The sequence below is a fragment of the Parasteatoda tepidariorum genome, chromosome 10, assembly GCF_043381705.1.
Source record: "Parasteatoda tepidariorum isolate YZ-2023 chromosome 10, CAS_Ptep_4.0, whole genome shotgun sequence".
Lineage (NCBI taxonomy): Eukaryota > Metazoa > Arthropoda > Arachnida > Araneae > Theridiidae > Parasteatoda > Parasteatoda tepidariorum.
The window spans coordinates 30410481-30433486 of record NC_092213.1 but is presented as its reverse complement, the minus strand read 5'-3'; the positions used below and the strand labels follow the sequence as shown (position 1 = coordinate 30433486).

At 30.5% G+C, this 23006-nt stretch overlaps 1 protein-coding gene across 1 annotated transcript in view; it reads left to right on the top strand.

Annotated features, from left to right (window-relative positions):
- LOC107457221 (uncharacterized) overlaps nt 1-22285 on the top strand; it is a 78165-nt gene extending 55880 nt beyond the window's left edge. Inside the window, exons 8-20 of the mRNA XM_043042031.2 lie at nt 69-206; nt 326-420; nt 3269-3536; nt 5494-5695; nt 5790-5912; nt 9510-9604; nt 10766-10890; nt 12106-12377; nt 14270-14339; nt 16351-16564; nt 18059-18210; nt 19800-20195; nt 21110-22285. Coding sequence (XP_042897965.2) covers nt 69-206; nt 326-420; nt 3269-3536; nt 5494-5695; nt 5790-5912; nt 9510-9604; nt 10766-10890; nt 12106-12377; nt 14270-14339; nt 16351-16564; nt 18059-18210; nt 19800-20195; nt 21110-22031 — 3072 coding nt within the window. The 3' untranslated portion in view covers nt 22032-22285. The remainder of the gene's footprint in view (nt 1-68; nt 207-325; nt 421-3268; nt 3537-5493; nt 5696-5789; nt 5913-9509; nt 9605-10765; nt 10891-12105; nt 12378-14269; nt 14340-16350; nt 16565-18058; nt 18211-19799; nt 20196-21109) is intronic.
- Nucleotides 22286-23006: the final 721 nt, after the last annotated feature.

The window sequence follows — 23006 nt, the reverse complement described above, 5'->3', positions numbered from 1 at the left end:
TTTACGAACAATGAAGTTATATGTTTTTTCTTTTTCTTTTTTTTAAAATTAAATTACTACCTATACAGGGTTTCAAAAATGCGGAAGATTTAACCGGTGAACTTTGGATTTTAACAGAAGACCCAAAACATCTGAATATTGAAAGACTACAAGTAGCGACAAAGCAAATTGAAGGTGTTCTGGATTACGCCATTTATGATAAAAAGGTAATTCTCACTTACGATAAGTGGTTTTCTTAACCTAAACCATACACAAGACTCATTAGTTTAAACAACATATGATCGTGATGGAAAATTTCATCATCTTTTGATTACATCTTTTTCAGATAGCTCACAACATGTTATCAATCGTTAGTAATTTATTGGCAATTAATGAATCTCTGCTATGGATCGGTGATTTTAATGGATCAACAACTGCAAGGTATGGTTTTAATGGAATCTGTTATTTTGATAAGCAATTTCGTAGGAGATTTCTCATTTTCTAATTCACAATTAAATTGCATCATTCACATCCTTTCTTTTACCTTAAACATGATTTGGTTAGTAATTTACCTTTATAATTTTCTAAACTAAGTGTAATCATGTGCTTACACTTAAATATATTCTGAATACGGAATTAATTAATTTTTCTTATTAAATAGAAACGTTGAATATTCAGATTTTTTTCTTAAATTATCATACAGCGTTCAAACAAAATAATTATTATTAATATCGAAATAATTATTCTTATTATATAAATTTTTAAAAACAACAAAATTTGAAAATTTAAATTATGTTTCAAAGTAATATTTTTCTAAAAAAATAAATAAATAAAAATAAACATTATCTAATTAAAATACATTTTATAAGCAATACAATTATATCATATTGATATCATTTCGTTTTAAATGCTAACTAAGTATATATGTCTATTTTTAAATTTAATTTATTAAATACAAGCTTGTTTGAAAATAGTAATTTAATAAATTTTATGACTTTTTAGATTTTTTTACATAAATATAAGCTCAATACCCGTTTTTCGTGCGTGATGAATAAAAAAAGAAAATAATCAATAAATCAATACTGAACAACATTACGAAACCACGTACATAACTGAAAATCTTATAACGCCTCAATTAATAAAACAAAAATTATTCTTTATTTCTTTATTTATTATTATTTGTAGCTCTTTCCTTTGGCTTTAATTATTAAACCAAGTAAAGCACGTTTCTTGTAGTTCATCCTATCGGAATATGGGTTAACTATATTTAACACTTGGTATGATGCATATGCTCGAATCCAACTTATGATCGTAGAAATTTATCGCAATCAAGTAATTTTCTCCGGTACATATAACTTTTGAGAAGCCGTGAGACACTTAGCATTGGTGCCCTTTTATCATTTACCAAATATTTCACAATAATACTTTATACCTATATTGATATATTTGTTACTTACTATATATCCCACAAAATATGAATATTGTACGAAATACATGTATGAGGGTAGCAAAATGAAGACGAAATTTTAAAATCAAATCAAGACTTTCATGGGAAATTTAAAACATGGTCATTTCTCTATTTGATTTTAAATATATTGTTTATAATACTTATAAGTAGTATGAAAAACAGTTCTTTCAATTCTAATTCATTAAAATGTTAATACGCTATCTTTGCTACCACTGGAAATATATGTTCGAAAGTACGAGAATCCTTCGTAAAATTCTTATTAAAACTACATTATTTACCACAAAACCGGTAGTTCTTATTACCAAAATTAATTAAGCGTTATCTACGTACGGCAATTTTCGATGGTTCCTTTAATGAATAAGTACCTTTTTACATTAACTAAGTTTTTAATACATAGCTTTTTTTAATTTCAATTAATACATATTACTCTTTTTCATGACGCATTGATGTTAATAATATATGGCAATTGTTTACGGTACATCAGAACGAATAAATATTTTTTCTCTATTAACTTTGTTCTTTAGTACATATGCTATTATTTTTATATTTCAATTAATACATATGAGTCGCGATGACTCAGAGGATAGAGTGTTCGCCTTCCAATGAGGTGAACCGGTTTCGAATATCAGCCATAGCTGATCTATACGAATTCCTCTTCCGGCTTGCACAAATTACAGTGCTAACGTGAAATATCCTCAGTGGTAGACGGATCATGTGTCAGAGTCCCCTTGCCGTCAGGCTAACCGTGGGATGTTCACGTGGTCTTCCTCTCCACGTGAAGCAAATGCGGGTTAGTTCCATCAAAAAGTTCTCCATTGAGGCACATTTCTCCCAATACTTAATCCAGGAGTCCCCTTGTCTTCTGAATTGAGTTCAAAATTGCAAGGATACGGATTTGAACAATGGTAGTCGTAAACTAAAAATTCGGGCGGCTGTTCAATATATAAAAAATATAAAATTAATACATATTGAAAATGTTATTTCAGCATTGTTGGTGCTGATAATAGTATGGATCTTTCGAACGATTCTCCTAAGCGAATAAGTACCATTACTTCAGAAATTTGCTTTTTAAAGTATATATCTTTTTTTTTAAACTTTGTAATGCATCTATAATTTGAATCCTCTGAGCATCGTTGGCGTGATAATAGTATGAAGATTTTTTTCGTTTCACTTAAATGATTTTGTACTACTTTCCCATTAATTTCGTCTTTCCAAAACTTTTTTTTTAATTTCAATTACCGTAGATTTTAAATTATTACATTTTATAAAATAAGTTTTAAACAAAATCTATAAGCAAAATAAATATTTGGTTTCAGATATTTTTTGGAATACTAAATTGATGACACAGTTCTTCCATGTTACCACGTTAACGTTGTTCATTGAATTCATCTGACATAACATAATAATAAAGTACTAGCTATGAACTCTTTTCTTCTTCAAATAGAATTATAAGCTAGCAAATTTTACTCATGTTATAGTTAAAATATTTGGAAAAATAGAATCGTCCACAGATAAATCTAAAACAAAGGCTAATGATACTAATAAAAAAATCGCATTTCATGTTTCGATCATCCGGCTCAAACCGTTAAGTAGAATGTTCTAATGTCAACAGTGACCTTCTCCGTAGTTCAAACTATCAGTATGCCAAATTTTATCTCTCCCAGTCGGATGGCTAAGGAGTCTAAAAGGGACACACAAACGGGCAGACATTTATTTTAATATAAATGGATTACCCCTGTTTATATAGAGGAGATTTTGTTCGTGCAACTAAACAATTCTTAACCGCATTAATTGATAATTCTCTTTCTCGACTTTTAACAGGATAACAGATCTTGTTGACAGATTTGCCTCTGAAGTCAACTTAGCAAAAGGTGAAGACATAGTATTGGTGACAGAGAATCTCGTAGTCAGAGCTGTGTCGTGGGATCCTGAAATTAATGGCCTGAATGGGGAGGACTTAACTTTTTCTGTCCATTACCAGGCACGGAAGAGACGAGAAAATGAAAGTAAAGGTAGATACAAACCTCTGCCACCTTCGAAGACTTTCTGGGAGGAAATGAACGAAGAAAAATCACCTTCTTTCTACAATGTAATTCTACATTTTTGTTTGAAAAATTAAAAAATTTAATTAACATTTTTAAAAAGTTTTTTATAGTTTATCTTTTTTTTTTTAATGCTTAACTCTTTTACTAGCAACCATGCATGACAAGTCATTTTTGCTTTGTTTTTTATTTCATACACCAATAGAAATTTTTTCCGAAAAAATGGTTAGCTAACAATTTATTTAATTGTAATTTATCAGTATACCACTAAACTAGTAAAATAATCATAAAGAAGAAGGTATTCAAATTGTAAACTCTGAGAAAAAAATCATTTATTAACTCTTTTTGCTTAAATACGGTTAACAACCATAATTATATCCGGGTCAACTAGGCCGAATTTCTGAAGCCACGTTCTTTGCAGCTGAGTGCATACTTCAGCTGATAAGACTAATATGTCCATCCCATGATCGCCTGACTGGGTGTTCGAATCGCAGCGTCTTCTATGCATGAAGACTTTCCACTGGCTTGCACTTCTCAATCGGCGATCTTGAAATATTGAAATAGTAAATTCTCATTCACTCTTGGCGGCAGCACCACAAAGCTGCTAAAAAACCTATTATTTCTCATCTTTCACGATAGATAGCACCACCAGATAAACCATATTCTGCGGTTAATTTACCAAAAACGCAACTCAACTACAATCCAACTCAATTATCTATCAACTAACACAAAAAATCTAAGATAACCTAACTCCAATATCTAGATGAATTTCATTTTTACGGTTTTGAAGCCATACTAGATGTAAATGGTTACAAAACCCTACAATTATAAAGTTTTCAATACCGTAAAGGTAAAGAAATATTTCTTATCGTAAACTTTACGATTTATTGTATGGACAAATAAACAGATAAATAACTGGATGCTACCGGTTATTTTACAGTAATTTAAGATTAAAAATTTAACAGTTTTTTTCTTTCTTTTTACAAAATTTTATTCAAGGACTCACAAATCCTATGTATAAAGTAAGCTCTTCAATCATCATCCATATATTTCATTAAATTCTACAAAAAGTATGCAAGATAAAAATCAACAAGCAATACTTAGCACGAAAAAAATAAAAACTCAACGGAAAAAAATCTTAGATTTTATGAAAATCTAAGAAATTGCTTGAGAGGAAAACAACAATTAAATAGGTATTAATATTTCCAGTTTAACCTTGGTAGTTTATGTTTTGTCAGATTTTGATAACTTTTTTTTTTTCATTTTTCCTTCCTTTAAATCTAATTGCTTACAATTTCTCCAAATTTGCCAGGTTGTTTTGATCTTTTTTTTCTCCTCATTATATTTCTAGTTTAAGCACTGTTTGACTTTTGATTTTATAACACTTAATTTTTATTCCACTTAGTTTTAATGTTTACATTTTCAAAATTGCTCCCACTCTTTAAAAATGTAGCTAATACGATCCGAAAAAATACTTAGCAAAATGTTGATATATCAGGAAAAATTTCATGGAGAAAAAAATCCTGGTATAATGTATGGTAAATATGTTTTTGGTAGAAAAAAAAACTATAGTTCTGTTAATAAAAATCAAAATATATGATGTTCAAAACATTTATGTGCTAATTATTTCGTTAATATGATAACAGTTTACCGAAAATTCTGGTTTTCAAAATTATAGTTCTTCTTTAGTGAAAAATACGAAATTAAAAAGTAAACTTAGCCAAATGAATTGTTTATGTGCATAGTCTGAAGAATCATGATATAATTACTAAATTTTACCATATTTATGAAGATTTAATACTATAAAACCATATTTTATGGTTAATTTTACAAAAATCTTTATCTAAGCGATTTCGGATTTTTTGCTGTTCCTAGGTATAGAAACATGGTAAATTTCGCAATATTCTGGTAATTTTGAACATACTTTTCTTCTCGGTGTAGTTTGAGGCAACATTGCACATATTTTTGGAATAAAATATACTAAAAATCTAAAATACCTTATAGGATGCTGAATTGACTATTCCGACTGAAGCGTTATTTGTGGCCCAGAACCAATCCTATCAAGAGCTCAGAATAAAGTTTGTGGCTTACAAAAATGACAAGTTTTTTAGAGAGAAACCCACTGCCAGGTGGAAAGAATGCTACGATAGTCATAACTATAGAAAGAGATACAACTGTTTCTATACTGGTACATCAGGATTTTCAGGTAGATGCATAATTTAATATATTTCGTTCATACAAATACTACATTACTCTAGAACTAGATTTTATATTTTTCTTAAATTTGTTTTTACTTCCAGGTCGTCGAGTCTTACAAGCAAGCGTACTCAACACAACTATAGCCAACTTGTCAAGCCCTTTAATGTATGTGTTGCCTTCACCAACTAATGTGAAAGTGTTTTGTGCATATTGGAAAGAGCAAGGTATATTTACTACTATCTTACTACTTAAACATTTTTACTACTTAAACATAGCTTACTACTTAAACATACTGAGAGATTTCACTCTACTCGATTATGTTCTTTAACCCCCAAAAATTTCTCTGCAAGCACATTTTTCCATGCATATTCGCAAACAAAATTCAATACACCAACTTTCGCACAACGAAATTTGATATACTACATTCAATCCAATTACAGTGACCTCTCACTTATGCACCACCTCTTTTATGCACCTTTTTCATTTATACGACGATTTTAATAGGTCCCAGTGCATTAAGTAGGAAAATAATGATAAACATCCTTCGTTTATGCGTCGCTCTAAAAATAAATTTTTCAATTATGCGCTGAAATTTTAGGCTAACATTTTAATTTTTTAATCCTTTAAATATTTTTTCTCTTTTTAAAAAAAATGTTTTAAATTAAAAATGAAGCAAATAAGCAATTCTTGTTACAGATAAAAAGAAATATATGTTGTTAGATCCTATTGAATTTGCTTCCCCCTGTGACCTTTTCATTTTTACTGTTTCTGGAAAGACATTCCTTCTAAAATTTTGAATAGGGTATCTTATCTGTTACACCAACAACAATGAAAGCCCATTCATCTTTTACGAAATGACCATTCCTCTTGTCCAGATTTTAGTTTTACTCCCATGCTGTTTTCCAGAAAAAAAAGACACCTGGAATACGAAAGATGAAAGAGACCGCGATCACTTACTTGCAGTCAGATGGACAGTATGAGTAAATAAAAGGAGGTGATCTGTTTAGTCACAGAAGTACTTGAACAACTTATTGCGAAGCATATTATGACGTCAAGTACTTTTCTTAGAAATTTATCATGTGATGTTTCACCCCTTCCCATAAAACTCAAATTTTTTGTGAAGAACTGTTCATTTATATCTAACTAAAACTTGTGAAAGATGAGAACGTGGTGGATGATACTGACGAGATGATAAAGTTCCTCCAAATCACACAGCAGTATTAAAAGCTTTAGACACTATTCCTGACTATTTTGCTTCTGAAACTCCCTCTTATCCCATTTATATGAACTGGAAAAAATTGTTCTTGAATAACGTCGGCAAAAACAAATAGTACAAACATGTATTAAGATTATTTTGTAAGAAAATAAATTGTCTAAGGTATGTTAATTTTTTTCTTTGTTTAGTTATAGTAAATACCCAAACAGTATAAATATTAACATTTAATCTTTAGAAACATATTTGTTCATATTGTCACTGCAATTTACGTTGCGTTTTAGAATTTTGAAGTTTTTCACTTATGCGCCTCTTTCACTTATGCGCTTTTTTCTCTTGGCCCCTTACACCGGTGCATAAGTGAGAGTTCACTGTATTTATAATTAGGTTTAGGAAAACAGTACTGTAAGCTAGTACCAAAATTTGTAAGGGCTTGCTTGAAAATAAGCTGTTTTCAATTAGATGAAAAGCAAGCAATAGGACACAGAGAAAAAAAACATGATCAAAACAAGCATATAGTAGAATTTACCGTGTTTCTGGCTCTATGGGAACACCAAAAAGCTCAGAATGTTTTACCGAAACACTTCGGCCATGATTTATGCAAAATTGTCAATAAAATATGGTTTCATATGATAAAATTTGGTGAGTGTGGTAAAGTTCAGTAATTTTATCTTGACGCCTCAGACCATGGCGTAAAAGCCATTTATTAGATAAAATTTACTTTTCAGTTTCGTATTTTTTACTAAATGTGTGATAACAACTATAATTTTCATAACCAGAATTTCCGGTAAATCGTTATCATATTAACGGAAAAATTAGCAAATATATGGTTTAAATACAGCATAATATGGTTTTTATTACCAGAATTATGTTTTTTATTACAAGAAATTTCATTACTATACAGTACGGTAATTTTACCGATTTTTTTCCCACGTATTTTGAACACTGTAAAGCTCTTTTGTTGAGCGCTATCATATAAGATGAGAATTAAAATTTAGCCAAAGATAAATCTTTTTTTTTTCGATTCAAATTTTTAAAAAAATATATATATGAACATTACATTTGTCTTTGATACTACTGAAATTCGCTTTTTAAAAATCTATACAATATATACTCCCTTCGTAATTAGAATTGTACTTGATAACGCTTGACATTGATGCATTACTTTTTAAAAAATAAGCCATTTTTTGCATTAAAAATAAGTAAACAATGATTCAACACAATTTGTAACAGGGATTTTTTTCCATATCCATCGTTTCCGAAGAACATTTCTCAGCATTATTTCCTGCTAAGGCTATCCAATTCTGTTTTATTTTCATTTCATCTATGCTAAGAACACTACAATCCCTCTGATTCAGTTGAGAATGTTGTTCCGTGCTATTGTAATTTAATTCGTCCATTCTATTTTTCAAGCTGTAGGTTGTGTGTAGGTTGATTTGTAGGTTGGTTTTGATTAGCAGTTTAAAGCAATGTTAACACGATATGATTTCTTCTTATGGACTAATATAGAATATATTTGATTACATAATTAGATAAAAAATTGTTAATAATTTGAATATATAGTTATATTGTGAGATGTTAAAGTACTATTGCCGGTAGAATAGCCGAGTACTATTTTCCATACATGTTCTTTTCATTAGAATTTATTATGCAGAAAATAGTTCTATTATAACACTTGATTTGGGAGCTTCCGTGGAAAAATACCGTTTAAAACACTAAATTTCATTGTCTGTTTTCTTTAAAAAAATAGATCAACCATATATTACAGACTGCTAATCGATATATTTGTTATCACAGTTAATAAAACTCGTTATATGCTTTGTTTCAAAGTTATTTGCCCAGGTAATGTAATATTTCAACTAGATATTTTAAATAAAGGCGAATATTAAGTATTTTTTGTGAATGAATGAATGCTATTCATTCATTCATTCGTGAATCCGTATTTCATTAATCCTTATGAAATGGGTGAGGTGCATAAGTTATAACAAAACACTCTGTAAAGAAAAATATATTTAATAACAGTAAAGAAGAATGATGTTAAGGTTACAGTGTCTGAATGGAATCCGAATATTAATTAATAATACATAACTGCGCTGAGCGCCATCTGTGAGAATGAGAATTAAATAATATTAACACCAGTCAAGCAACGAAAACCCATTTTGGTGGTAAAAATTTAAATTTTAGCTGAAGAAGTTTACTTTTATTAGTTTAGTTTCAATTAAAACTGATAAGCAGCTTGAAAATTGCATTTCTTTTAAAGTTGTCGTAAACCAACTTTTATTTAAACTTCAATTAGATTAGCTTTAAAATCAAAAATCCATCGAAATTAAAATTGTTTATTATTGCTAAAAAGTAATAACAATTTTTGATGTTTAACTGTGTGAAAAACGATTACAAATATTAACATTTATTTACTAACGAAATTATAATAAATATTAATAAATATTATTTCCCCAGTTCAATATGAGTTTTAACACCAATCATTGATTGTAAACCTTTAGTTTACACATCAATAAAAATCAATTAGATTTTTCAGTTACGTGTCTTTATTTCTCATAAATATGAGTACCTTATATTACTTTACCTCACATTATATTTGATATTTTAGAACGTTCTTGGTCTACTGAAGGTTTGATTACAAATCAAAGTGGAAATTCAACAACATGTTTAGCATTCCATATGACGTCGTTCTCTTTATTATTGGTAAGTAAATGTTTCCTACCGTTAAGCTGATAAATTTTTCTTATTTACATTCTTATCTCATTTCGTAAAACAATCATAGTCGTTGGCAGATAACGATCACATCTACTAAAATTTAAATTTTTTCCCTGCATAATACTGCATGTCTAGCTAAGGAACTCCCCTCACAAGATGTTTAGCTCTGTTGGTGGCTTTGGTTACCGAGCTTTATTTCAAACAGTATTGCCGAGGCCAGAATAGCCTGGTTGGTAGGGCACTGGGCCTATGTCCTAGAGGTTATGGGTTCGATCCTCGCCGGTCGAAGACTCCTCGTGTAGTGAATGGCGATAGGTGCACGTTAAATCTGTCAATTCCCGAAGTCCTCCATGTTCCCATGACAAATCATGCTTCTGATCCAGAAGCTTTCTTGTCTTCCGGATTGGTTCAAAATTACAAGGCTACGGAGTTGAACATTAGTAGTCGTAAACCCAAAATTGGGTCAGCTGTTCAACGATGTTTTATAAAATAAAACAAAAAATAAGAATGTTGTCTGAACACTCAGAAAAGGCCAAGAATATGTTAGCAAAAGAAGAATTCTTTAAAATGTCTTATTTCCATAGTAACAGACTGCTCCAGACTCTGTGGCTAGAGGACTTCCTTGGATAGACAAACAGTGCGATGATAAGGTATATTCATAGACCGTCAATGAAAATAAAACAAATGATATATCAGGTTATTGGATATTCCATATTATAAATGATAATATTCAAGGTAGAAAATGATATTTTTGGTGATAAATGATGTTCCAGGTAATCTTAAACTTTGGTCATCTTAATCTTTTTTTTCTCTCTGTTAATCTTTAATGATAATTTCTCATTGCTTCTTTTGACTGTTTGGCACTAAATATAAATTCACATCTACATTTAACCCATATTTACTTAATTTTTAAACATATTTGAAAGTCTTAGAGTCAAAGTATCGAACGCGTTGAACATTCAAAAAATTAATACTGCAGTTTAATTCAAAAAAAAAACTTTTGCTAGAGTTAAAAAAAATCTTCTTTTACCTAAAGTAGCCGCTTTAAAGCTGTTTTTTTTTAAATATTTAAAAGGTATAATAACGTATCTTTCTACTTTAAATTTATTTATAGATTCCTAATATTTTACTTTTAACTATTTTTTTCAGGACCCAACCCCTTATGATGGGATCAATACTAATCACTTTTTCCCTCTGTCTATGGTTTCATATATTGGCTGTGGTCTATCTATGCTCGGCCTTCTACTAACTATCATCACTTACTCAATTTTCAGGTAACGCATTAATGCCTCCAGCACTCATTACTTATTAAACTTTTTGACTAATTTCCATTGCTTATTTAAATTTGAAATATTTAGACTCATTTTTTTTCTGTTCCACTTTCGTTTTAACTTTTAAAAAATCTTGAAAATAACGATTTAAACATAGTTTACTGTAAAAATGATTAGCATATGCTTACTATTTCATCAGATTAACTGGTTTAAAATTTTCTCTTTAAATTTCTTCATTATTTTTTTACCAATGGGAATTAAATCAAATATCTTAGGAATAAAAACTAAAGCTTAAAAATGCCAATACAAGCACGTAAAATGTTAGAAAAATGAAAATTTATTTTTCTCCTCCTTTTTTTAGAGTATCCACTTGGCTTTTTAAAAAGATTTTAAAATAATTTCAAATTTTTTAAGTCTTTTCTTATACTTGTATAGATAATAAGCATATTTTGTTATGAATAAACTTATAGTTTTGTAAGGATAAAATTTTGTTATTACAAAGTATAACGACAATTTTAGTTTGGTCAAAATAACGCTGATTTAACATGGTTTTAAACACTATTAATTTTGCCCATGCAGGATCATGAAAACAACTTGGTCTACTTATGGACCCCTTTCAACCGATCCATTCAACCGATCGAGAGGAGATTTCAAATAGATTTTTTCTGAGATTTTGAAAACAATAGGTAACACGGTTACAGTTATCAGTACGGAATCTCGAAAGTTTCGAATGGCAACTCGTATTTATGTTTAACAAAATATTCAGCACATACAAAGACTCTAAACAGCTTTAAACATGTCAGCATATCACCAAAAACCGACACGCTATGCACGACTTACAAAAAGCAGATCTGCGCACGGCAATAAAACACACCATTTTTGATAATTTAAACCTAATTTGTTGTGACACCTGAAGTAAAAAATTTCATAAAAAAATATTTAAACCTACAATTAAAACAATTTCTTTTTATCTCTGTAACTAAAAAATTTCCTAGCACTACATTTAATCATATAATTTTACTTTTTTTTCCAAAGAAATTCGGTCATAAACGCGATTTGAAACAAATGTTCCCTGAAATGTTAAAAAAATATTTTTTCAAAATATATCTTAACGCGTTTTTTTTACCTTTGTATAAACATGTTTATTTGTACAGTACTTTATTACTTTAAAAAAGTATTTCATACATGCTTGTTGCTTTTTTATTCTTATTTTTACAGGTGTTTGAATAAGGACCATCAGGGTCGTATTTTAATCCATTTGTGCATTTCAATTCTGATGATGAATGTTGTATTCATAGTCGGATCTCAGAGGGGATTGATCCCCTATGATATAGATGTCTGCGCAATTGTTGCTGTCCTCATCCATTATTTCACGCTGTCCTCATTAGCGTGGATGTGTGTTGAAGGAATCAATATGTATCGCCTCCTCATTCATGTGTTTGCATCGACTGAAGCACACTTTATGCTGAAAAGGGCTGTTATAGCATGGGGTGAGTAAGAGTGGCTTTTGTCAACATATGTTTAACTAAATTCTGAAAAATGTAGGGTGATGCAATGGTGGCATTTTCACTAAGCATTTTGATTACTACTAACTAATACTAAGCTAATCAGCTTTCAAATATTGGGTTATTCAAAAAGAAGAACCCAATTTAAATGATTTTGTATTTCATGGAAAACGTTTTACCGTTAAAGGTTTAGTTTATTACCGTTAGGATTACCGTTAGTGAGGAAGTTGTGCATACAGTTTCATTAAAACCGTGTGAGACAACTTGAAGCTCATGAGCTAACACTTCATTTTGAATCACCTCTCATTCTTTTTTTTCAGCATTAATCATAATGTGTAGTTTGTACGCTAGTTACTATTATGGTACTTGATCCTATAAAGCTGTCCTTTGTGAGCTAACGTAACGTAACTTATTCCGAAGCTATTATGGCACTGGATTGTATAAAGCTGTAAGAGTCCTTTTGAGCGTCCACGGCGTAATTTCCACCTATGTATTAAGACACTAGGTCATATAAGCCTGAAAGAGTCTTTTTGAGCGTCCGCGGCGTAATTTTCAACAATGTATCCATTACTATTAAGACACTAGGTCATATAAGCCTGTAAGAGTTCTTTTGAGCTGCCATTGCGTAATTTCCACCAATGTATTCATTGCTATTAAGACACTTGGTCATAGAAAGCTGTTAAAGTCCTTTTGAGCTGCCACGGCGTAATTTCCACCATTATATCCATTGCTATTAGGACACTTGGTCATAGAAAGCTGTTAAAGTCCTTTTGAGCTGCCAGGGCGTAATTTCCACCAATGTATCCGTTGCTATTAAGACACTAGATCATATAAAACTGTAAGAGTCCTTTGTGTACTCACGCATCGTAATATGTGCCAGTATTTTAGTTGAAATTATTATCACAAATTCATATAAGGTTGCAAGAGTCATCTGTGAGCTGACGGTAGAATTTACGTCAGTATCTCCATTACTTATTGTAGCCCTATGTCCTATGAAGCTGTAAGAGTCCTTTGTGAGCTAACGAGGCGTAATTTAAGCCAGTATTCCCGTCCTATTATGTGCTTGGGTACTAAAAAGCTGTAAGAGTTCTCTGTGAGTTGAAACATCGAAACACAGTTACTTCCAGTTCGTGCTATTCACCGCTCAGATGTTTGCCATGAAGAGGAAAGGTTGAGGGACTGAACAATATTAAAGTATGATTTAAAAAAAACTTTACAATTTTCCCTTTTCATTGATAATTAGATTGATCATGTCCAATACTTCATTAAATAGAAATTAATTAAATTGGATCTATGTTCTTGAAAAATCTCTGTATTTAGCTTGGCCTTTACATTCTGCTCTGACTTAAAGGAATTTAAAGCAGCCTGTTTATATTAAATTTAAATTTAGTTTTTTTAAAAGAGTCATAAGTTTTGACGAAAATAATAATACGCTTTAATATACTTTTAGATATCGGAACTGTAATGTAATCTTATTTAAAAATATGTAATCTAGGAAAAGAATTTAAATATTTTAACGGAGAAATCAACGTTCTTTGTTTCTTAATCAATTAAATAGGAATTTTTAAATGATAGGTCAGAAGCATATCTCCGAAAATATACATTTAATGAAATAGTATTTGAAAAACGCAAAATTTTATTTAGTTATTTCCCGTCAGAATAAAAATTTAAGTTTCAATGAATATTTAGAGAACAGTTGAATAAAACTCAAAAGTTTGTTTAAATGTAAGTATTTCATTTATGTTTAATAAAATTAAGTATAAGGACAATTTTTAGGGAAAAACTATTTAATAACATTACTTTGCAAGTATAGTGAATCGTGCAAATGTTTCATGGATCCATTACAATAACTCATGTGTATTTTATTTTGCATATAGGTATACCATTTGCCATTGTGGGAACAACAGTTTTAATGGACTGGGAGGTTTATTTAAACCAAAATGAATAGTAAGTAGAAATGTAGCTCATATAAAAACTGCTAAGCGTTATATTGTTATATTACTCAAATCAGTGAATAGTAGCCGTCATTGTAAGAAACATTGAAGTTAATGTTTTCCCTTGATGGAATTGAAATCCGATAACAATGATTTTCACGATTACTGACTCTTAAGTCCAGCTATGAAGTAAAAGCAATGAATGGTAATTACTCAAAGAATAAGTCCGAACAATTAGGTAGTAATAGATTTCTTTCCTTACATCAATTTAGTATTTAGTTCAAAGAAGTTTTATGAACGAAAATATATATTTAGAATTTAGGTTATTTTATTTTATTTTATAACCGTGTTGAACAGCCGAACCAATTTTTCGGACTTACGATTACTAATATTTAACTTCGTAGACTTGTAATTTTGAACTCAATCCAGCAAACAAAGGAACTCCTGGGTCAAGTATTGAGAGAAATTTGCTTTCGTGGAGTACTTTTTGATGAAACTAGCCATCATTTGCGTTACATGGAGAAGGAAACCACGAAAACCTTCCATGGTTAGCCTGGAGGCAACGGGACACTAGCCTATGACAACTGAAGATATTTTACGTCAGCACTGTGGTCGGTGCAAGCCGGATGCTTATATCCGTATCGATCAGCGATCGCTGGGATTCGAACCAGGTTCACCTTATTTGAACGCGAACGCTCTATCCCCTGAGCCATCACGGCTCAATTTAGGTTATTTGTTGGTGAATTTTAGAATAGCTATATCCATGTGAAATAGCTATGTCAGGTAACCAACATTCATTACTTTCATTCGTAAGCACCACCAATTAGTCTCCCAACAATTGTTTTAAAAACCATCCGTTTCTCAAATATGACATCACGTATCTTAAGTTTATTTACTATTCTTCTGTAATTTTGAACACCAGAATCAAACAAATCCTTACTGTAAGTCGGTAAGCTGCTGCGAATCCTAACAGCACCACTTCAATATTTCCTCTTTATAGAACAAATTTTTTTTGTTTTACGCTATTCAAGACAATACACGCTATGATTAATGATGATTACGAAAAAACAAACTTGGTTGCGAATATCATCGAAACAATTATACATTTAAACAATACACTGCATTTTAATAAATGTATTGATTTTATTGAAATTTAAATTATGTAGAAATGTTAAATAGCGCAACAGTGTACATTGAAAAATTAAATAGTTTTAGAAGATAATTTATTTTTAAATGATTTTGAAATGTTAATTTTTGCATGTACTGTGGGCAATAAATTCTGAATAACTTTTGTCGAATGATAGGATCTTCACGTTCTTGAACTCAATCTTAATATTTTGAAGGGGAGAGCTGCAAATTAATTAGTGCAGATGATATTTTAAGTTACGAAATCAAATACAAAAACATATTTTCGCTGAATAAGCATACCTTTTTTTGACGGATTTTGATTTCTGACCCCTGAAATATATGGTCTCCCTATTTTGATCAGGTGAGCGGTCCAAAGTCTGGGTCCTTAATGTTAATGTCATTTTTTGCGTATTTCGCCATGTCTCGAGAACTTTCGGACCGATTTCAAAAAATTTTGAACACAAATATAAAAATCGTTTATCCAAAGATAATTCCATGCAAAATATAACTATTAGTAAATATTTATTATTTTTTTTATTATTTCATTTAAAAAGTGTCAAAAAATTGTGAATTGCAAGGCATAACATTTTTTGCACCATTTTAAGGAATGTATTTTTACATGACAAAATACAATATTTGAGCAAAATCGGTCGAATAGTTCCTGAGAAATCGGATTTCAAAGAAATCGTATTTTTAAAATTTGATTCGGAGATCACCCCCTTGAGCCAATAAAATTAAGACCTAAAGCGTGAACATCCAATCATTAGATCAAAACTTATTCAAGATCATCAGTTTTTTTTCTGCTTTGTACATAAACTGTGCTTTTGATATTGTCGATCTGGAAAGGTAGAGTACTATTAAAAAACGCTATCCTCCTATTTCGTTTTAACTTTCAGTTGCATGCTTAATGCTGAGAATCCATATGTGTACTACATCAGCTTCCTTGGACCATCCTGTATCATCTTACTTATAAATCTGATATTTTTTCTGATGATAACTAAAGCGCTCTGCACTTTAAAGGATGACTCCATCAAGAAAACTCCACAGTGCCCCAAGAAAGATAAATGTCTCGTCACCAAAGCTCAAATTAGAGGAGCGTTCACAGTTATGGTAAGATGCAGTATTTATTTTCATTATTTACAAGCATGCATTTTGTTTGAATCAACCTTGGAATATTCTAAGTTGTGACCATAAATTAACTACGCACGACTCATTTGCTTTGGTTCGACACGTGTGAGTGACAAATACGGTTTACTTTATGAATCGAAAATTAGTTTTCTAAGTTAAGGATACAAAATGTTTTTAAAACACAAGAAATAATTAAATTATTAAGTTTCAATTCTTTTTTTGTATTTTAATTAATTTGAATTCGTGTCACCAATTCATATCAATTTCATTTGCTTCCACGAATTTCTACTCACGAATTCCGGTGTACTTTGAAAAAGATATTTATTGGTACTGTCAAATATTTTATTAAAATTCAATCAACAAACTATACTTTTAACGGGAAAGATGTAATTTAATTTATTTTCTTCTCGGGACACGTAATTTTTAAAATAAAATTTTTCAATTTTAACAAAAGTACGATGAAACCAAAATAAATCTTTTGATATAATTTTACAAACAAGTAAAGCTACTTTCAACGTTTATTTCATCGAAACTTTGTTATCGATGAAAAAATAACTACAGATAAACATATCTTTAGATTAAGTATCAATCACAAAGATATTAAAAACAAGTGATCTTAAGAAATTAAACCAATTAAGAAATTAATTTACAAACTCAAAAGCCGCAATTCTCCCTCTGCCCCTCTATCTATTTTTTTTTCTATTATTACTTTTTCAAAATTTCTAGCAACTTTTGAGTTTGCTACAAGTTACTTATTTGTGGTATGTTATTTTTAGTTCTGATTTTGAAAGTTACTCACTTAAACAAATTCTTTTAACAAATAATCCATACGTTCGGCAAATTTCTTTTAATCACTTGTCAACTAATATAATTTTCGGCAGATTTTGGCAACAGAAATTAATGTTTTAATTATATTTCAACAGAAAAATTTTCTGGTGCTAGTGATACTAAAGGTGACTTAAAACATATTAAAGACTGTTAGGTATTAAAATATCACCAATTACAATATGCTTTATTTTAACCGCAGTTACGAGCTCTGCGCTGTAACAATTTTCAGGAAAAAATTACGATATAAAGTATTGGCATCTTGGGTGTATAATCTATAAAATCCAATTTACCGTAAAATTTATGTTTACCGTAAAGCATTAAACCCTAAATTTTACAATACCATTTTTTATTAGAGTGATTTAGCAGTTTTATAGTAATTACTACTAAAAAATTACGGTATATCAAATTTTTGTCCCATAACATGTTCCGGTAAAATCATATTTTACGGTAAAAAGTACCGGCTCTCTGAGTGCCTGTACTTTTTACCGAGTGGATTTTTTTACAATATTAGCATATCTCTAAAAATTAATAAAATATCGAGTTCTTGTGTTGCTAAATATATACTTTTAAATAATTAATGTTCGTTAATTAAGCTAGCTTTGCATTAATTTTTATATATATAAACTTGTTTACGTTTATTTTGTTAAGGTTCTTCTTGGCGTATCATGGGTTTTCGGAGTATTCGCAATTGGTGAAGCTCGACTCATTTTCCAGTATGTATTTTCCATTTCCAACTCCTTGCAGGGATTTCTCATATTTCTTGTCAGATGCCTGATGTATTCTGAAGCTAGAAGCGCTTGGTATGTGATGAACAAATGCATTCTTAATTTAAAAACTATTTTCTTTATGACGTATTTTTATGCATACATGGAGGAAAAAAATCTAGTTAAATTACTGTATGGTATGGTAATAACATTTCTGCCAAAAAAACATAATTCTGGATAATAAAACCAAAATATACGGTATTTATACCATTCACTAGGTATAATTTTTCCAATCATAAGATAACAGTTTATTGCAAATTCTGGTTTTAAAAATTATAGTTCTTATTACCACACGCATAGTAAAAAATGCAAAAAAAGTACATTTAATAGAAAATATGGTTCATATGTCATGCTCTAAGCAATCATCTTAAAATTACCAAATTTTACCGCATTAGCAAATTTTATCATACATTATGCAACCATATTTTATTATTAATTTTACCAAAATCATTACCAAAGCATTTTGGCAAAAATTACCGAGTCTTTCGATAATGTTCCTATACAGCCAGAAACGCAGTTTTTGCCATATTTTAGTAATTTTGAGCATACTTTTTTATCACTGTAAAACTTTAATAAATAACACAGATTTCGAAAAAAAATACCAACCAAGATCTTTAAAGAGTCAAATCTCGTTTTATGCCTTAAAAGTGAATTTGTGTGACTTCAAAAAGGTTCATTTTTAATAGTTGAAATATGATTTGGTTTAATTGCTACGCGATAGTTTAAGACACATATTTAACTAGCCGCCTTTGGCTACCAGCTTGGGCACCTTTTAAAATTATCCTGTAAGATAAATAAACTTTAATTGTAACCTATACAACTGTCTTTAAACTTTCTAGCTCTTGAATCCCTCTTAAAATTGCAGCATTTTTTAGGCATTATATAAGCCAAATTTCTTCACAGTCTAAATATAGCCCCGGCAAAAGTATTTTGATTTTAATGTTCACTATTTTCAAGAGCTGTTTGAGATACCGTCACAGTTCTCTTTGTATTGAATTATAGTAATAGTTCAAATCTGTCCATCATTTAGGACATTAATACTTCGTTAGTAGCTAAAGTATTAAAATTATTTCCACCTCTGTCTCGAGATAAGATAGAAAGCTCATCCAAATGAGCTGCATTATTTACGCTGTATCATTACTGTATTATTAGTCTATTACGTGCTGTAATATTTTCTCGCTACCTCTCAAACAATAACTTGAGTATTATAAATGCTATGGCTCAAAAACGGCAAACTCCGTCCCAAATAATTGGTATAATTGTAAGCAGCTCCATAATAATGTTTATTTTTAAAAAATGTATAGGAATTTTAAAAAGCATCTCAAAATTAAATCTAAATAATTACTTCGTAACTAAGTTTCTATTTCTATAAAAATACAAAATTATTTTAAATAAATATACCACTCAACTATTCAACATCATAAATTATTACTTAAGACAACTCAACGAAATGAATAATAACCATAGTGTTGCAAACAGATGGGTAAATACCCGAGTTTATGGTGCCACATAAGAGAGATTATATATATATCTTTATTCCGAAATATCGCATTAAATTATTTCAAAAAATGTGTCCTGAGGAAGACTTTTGGTTTTTCCCATTGATAGTTTTCTATTTCATTCAGGTATCAACTATTCAAAACAGGAAGCTTTAAAAAATGCCAAGGCGTTGTCCCTCAAACCAGTTGGTCAACTAAGTCTGGACACAACAAAGAAAATGGGCTGACAACGAACACACGAATCGGCAGCACCGATATGAATGACACAGGCGCATTCAACACAAATGCTTTCTGGGGTGAAAAGGGATCTCTTCCGAATGACATAATATCTAGTGTTCGGGAAGATTGCTGTAATGCCAACTACAAGAATTCGCTGCCAACCATTCCCTCGGATATGGTTTTGGACTACTCGCCATCCCAGAGAGGGTCTGCGCAGCTCTTGACCTTCAGCAACAGTGGAAACACCTTGAGAAGCTATAAAGATGAGCTGTCTAAAGACAGCACAAGTGTCAAAAGTCTCAGGTATTATTTATTGCATAATCAACTCAAATAAAGAAAAGGTTAACTTTGATCTGTAAGTGAATGAAGCGTAACGTTGTCACATAAACGTGCGATGATGTCACATAAACGTGCGATGATGTCGCATAAACGTGCGATGATGTCACATAAGCGTGCCTTAGTTTCTGTTCTATAATGAGAAACTTCAACTTAAAAACATAGAAAGACGAACTATGTTTCGACACAGAAGAATCGGGTTCGTTTTATAGAATTGAAACAATATCATATTTCTACAGCATTGTGTGTTTCTTTCTCGTATTTTAGCTTTGATCATAAATCATTTAAATACATAAATCAGAAAAAGACTACGTTCCCCCCACAAAATTGTAATTTATATCTAGTTTATTAAATTATTTTTAAAGTGATATGCTTCTAGATTATTAGTAGATCTATGCAATATAAAATATTTGTTTAGCCACGAGTTGTTGTTTTCTTTAACTAATTTTCGTAAACAGCTTGACTGTTAACGGATTAAACCCTGATTTTTATTATTGACTATCATTTGATAATATTTTTTTAATCATTTAGCTCTATGGCTGTTAAGTAAAATCAAAACAATAGTGACAAATATTTATTGTTTTATCAATATTCCAATTTATCATATTAAAGATTATGATTTAGTTTCTTAGCAATAAATTTAATTACGAAATTTTGTGAAAAAATGTCCTTGTCGAATAGTGCTTTTCAGTTTAATAACTTAGAGACTAACCAGTCTTTTGTGCGTAAAGGCAAAAGAATTTTATACCGCCCCCAATAATACAATATTTGAGGGTCAAATTCGATCTTTTTAAAGTGTTCAAGATTATTTGTAAAAAATGATTGAAGATGGAAAAAAAAAGTTATAAACTTATTCAAATAATGAGAAAATTCCCTTTCAGATCAGTTTCAAAACTCGAAGAGAAAAATGGCAGTTTAAGTGCAGCTGGAACCCCGTGCAGCAACTATTCCACAGCGAAAACGTCAACTATCTCCGAAGAAGCCACAAAACGAATTAGCTCTGAAATGTACTCCACATCAGAGAACAAATGCGAAGTTGACGTTTCCAAAGATATTGAATTCAATTCGCTACCAGTAGAAATTCAAGATAAAAATTCTTTCGATTCACCCCAGAGATATATAGATGAAAGAAGTGAATTGCGAGACAAAATCGTTGCGACCACTCTCGATCGAAATGTCAACTCATTCAAAACATCGGATATTTTTGTGTCTGAGTTGGATAAATTGAATTCTTGGCCACGTACTTTAAGCTCATTTGCTGGAGGTAAAGATCACGCAAGCTCATCTGTTTACAGTAAGAACAACGCCAACCAAAAGCATCTTCAAAAGCTTACGGATGACCACGACCACAGTTCTTGCCAAGTTATTCCCCTCCAGAGCAGACCAACAACATCTACAGTATTACCTTCGTTCTCTCCTTCTATTAGAGCCGCCGAGTGCCATCATTTTAGCTTCAGCGTCCATTCTCCCGCATCGCTCCCTGAGAAATCTTCCGGACACATTATCCATCATCACTTGCATCAACACCACCATGTTATATCGGATAAACATTCGGTCGATATGCCATACCGCATTCCTACTACTTATCCTACTACCCCACTGAAATACCATTTTGGTGATAATATGGCTGAAAGGAAGTCGATTGCTTCTGTTAAAAGTGATGACTCAGCAGGTCTGGAGAGCCAAACTCATAGTGAGGTTGTTTTAAGTCCGGATCAGGATACTTTAAGGATATGGGAGATACAGAAGCATGTCTCTAATGATGAAACATTGTTGGAAGATTCTATATCATCTAAACTTTAAGACAATTCATTTAAATCTCAAACCATTCTCCAATTCTCATTTTTATTGAGTGTTTTATCCGAATTTGGGACATATTTTTGCACAAAATCTAAATACGTCTGTGATAAATTTCAATTCTAAAGTAAAGCTACTTATATATTGCTCGGAATGTCAGCCCGTACGGCTTCAAAGATGGACACTTTTTGTAAATTAATTTTTGATTAATACGTTACTCTATAACACGTAAAATGATGAAATCATTCACACAAAAAAAATGTGTCATTAAGATCATTAGGCAAGAATGCGATCAAAACTCATCTTATAGATGGCATCATATTATCAAAAGTATAATTTTTTAAACTTTAAGTTGGAAAAAAAATATGCGATCTTTTTCTAGAAAAGAAAATCCGATGAAACGATTTTAAAGTTAAAGCTTTTATAAAATTTATTTCATATTTTTTTCTATCAGAATTAATGAAAAGTTATTTTAAAGTAATTACTTTGAATGCTTTAGTGCATTATTACAATATTAAAGAAACATTGATCTTGAACCAGATTACACCATATATTGGCTTAATTTGAACGAAAATTCGCTGCAAATATCAGTACCATTTATAAGGTTGCAGAAAACTAGTTCGGTATAATAGTTCAAGGGAATTACTTTACGGTCCAATTTTTTTATAGTTTGTAACCACATATATGTCTTTAATATGTGATCTAAATGGTATTTGCACCGTCTAACATTTTTAATAATTAATTAATTTTTCAATACATTACAATACACAAGTGAAAGTGTACTGACTATTTTCTTATTTGTTATAAGTGATCGTACTTTTAAAAAAATTGCATAAACGGCATTTTGGTATATTTTTGAATGATATTACGAGCAACAGTCTGTATGAAAGCTTGAAAAATATTCGATTTCAACTTTTCTGTGATATTCCCTTTATGTAGTTTGTGAACATTTTTGTTATTCATTGTAACAATTAAATTCAG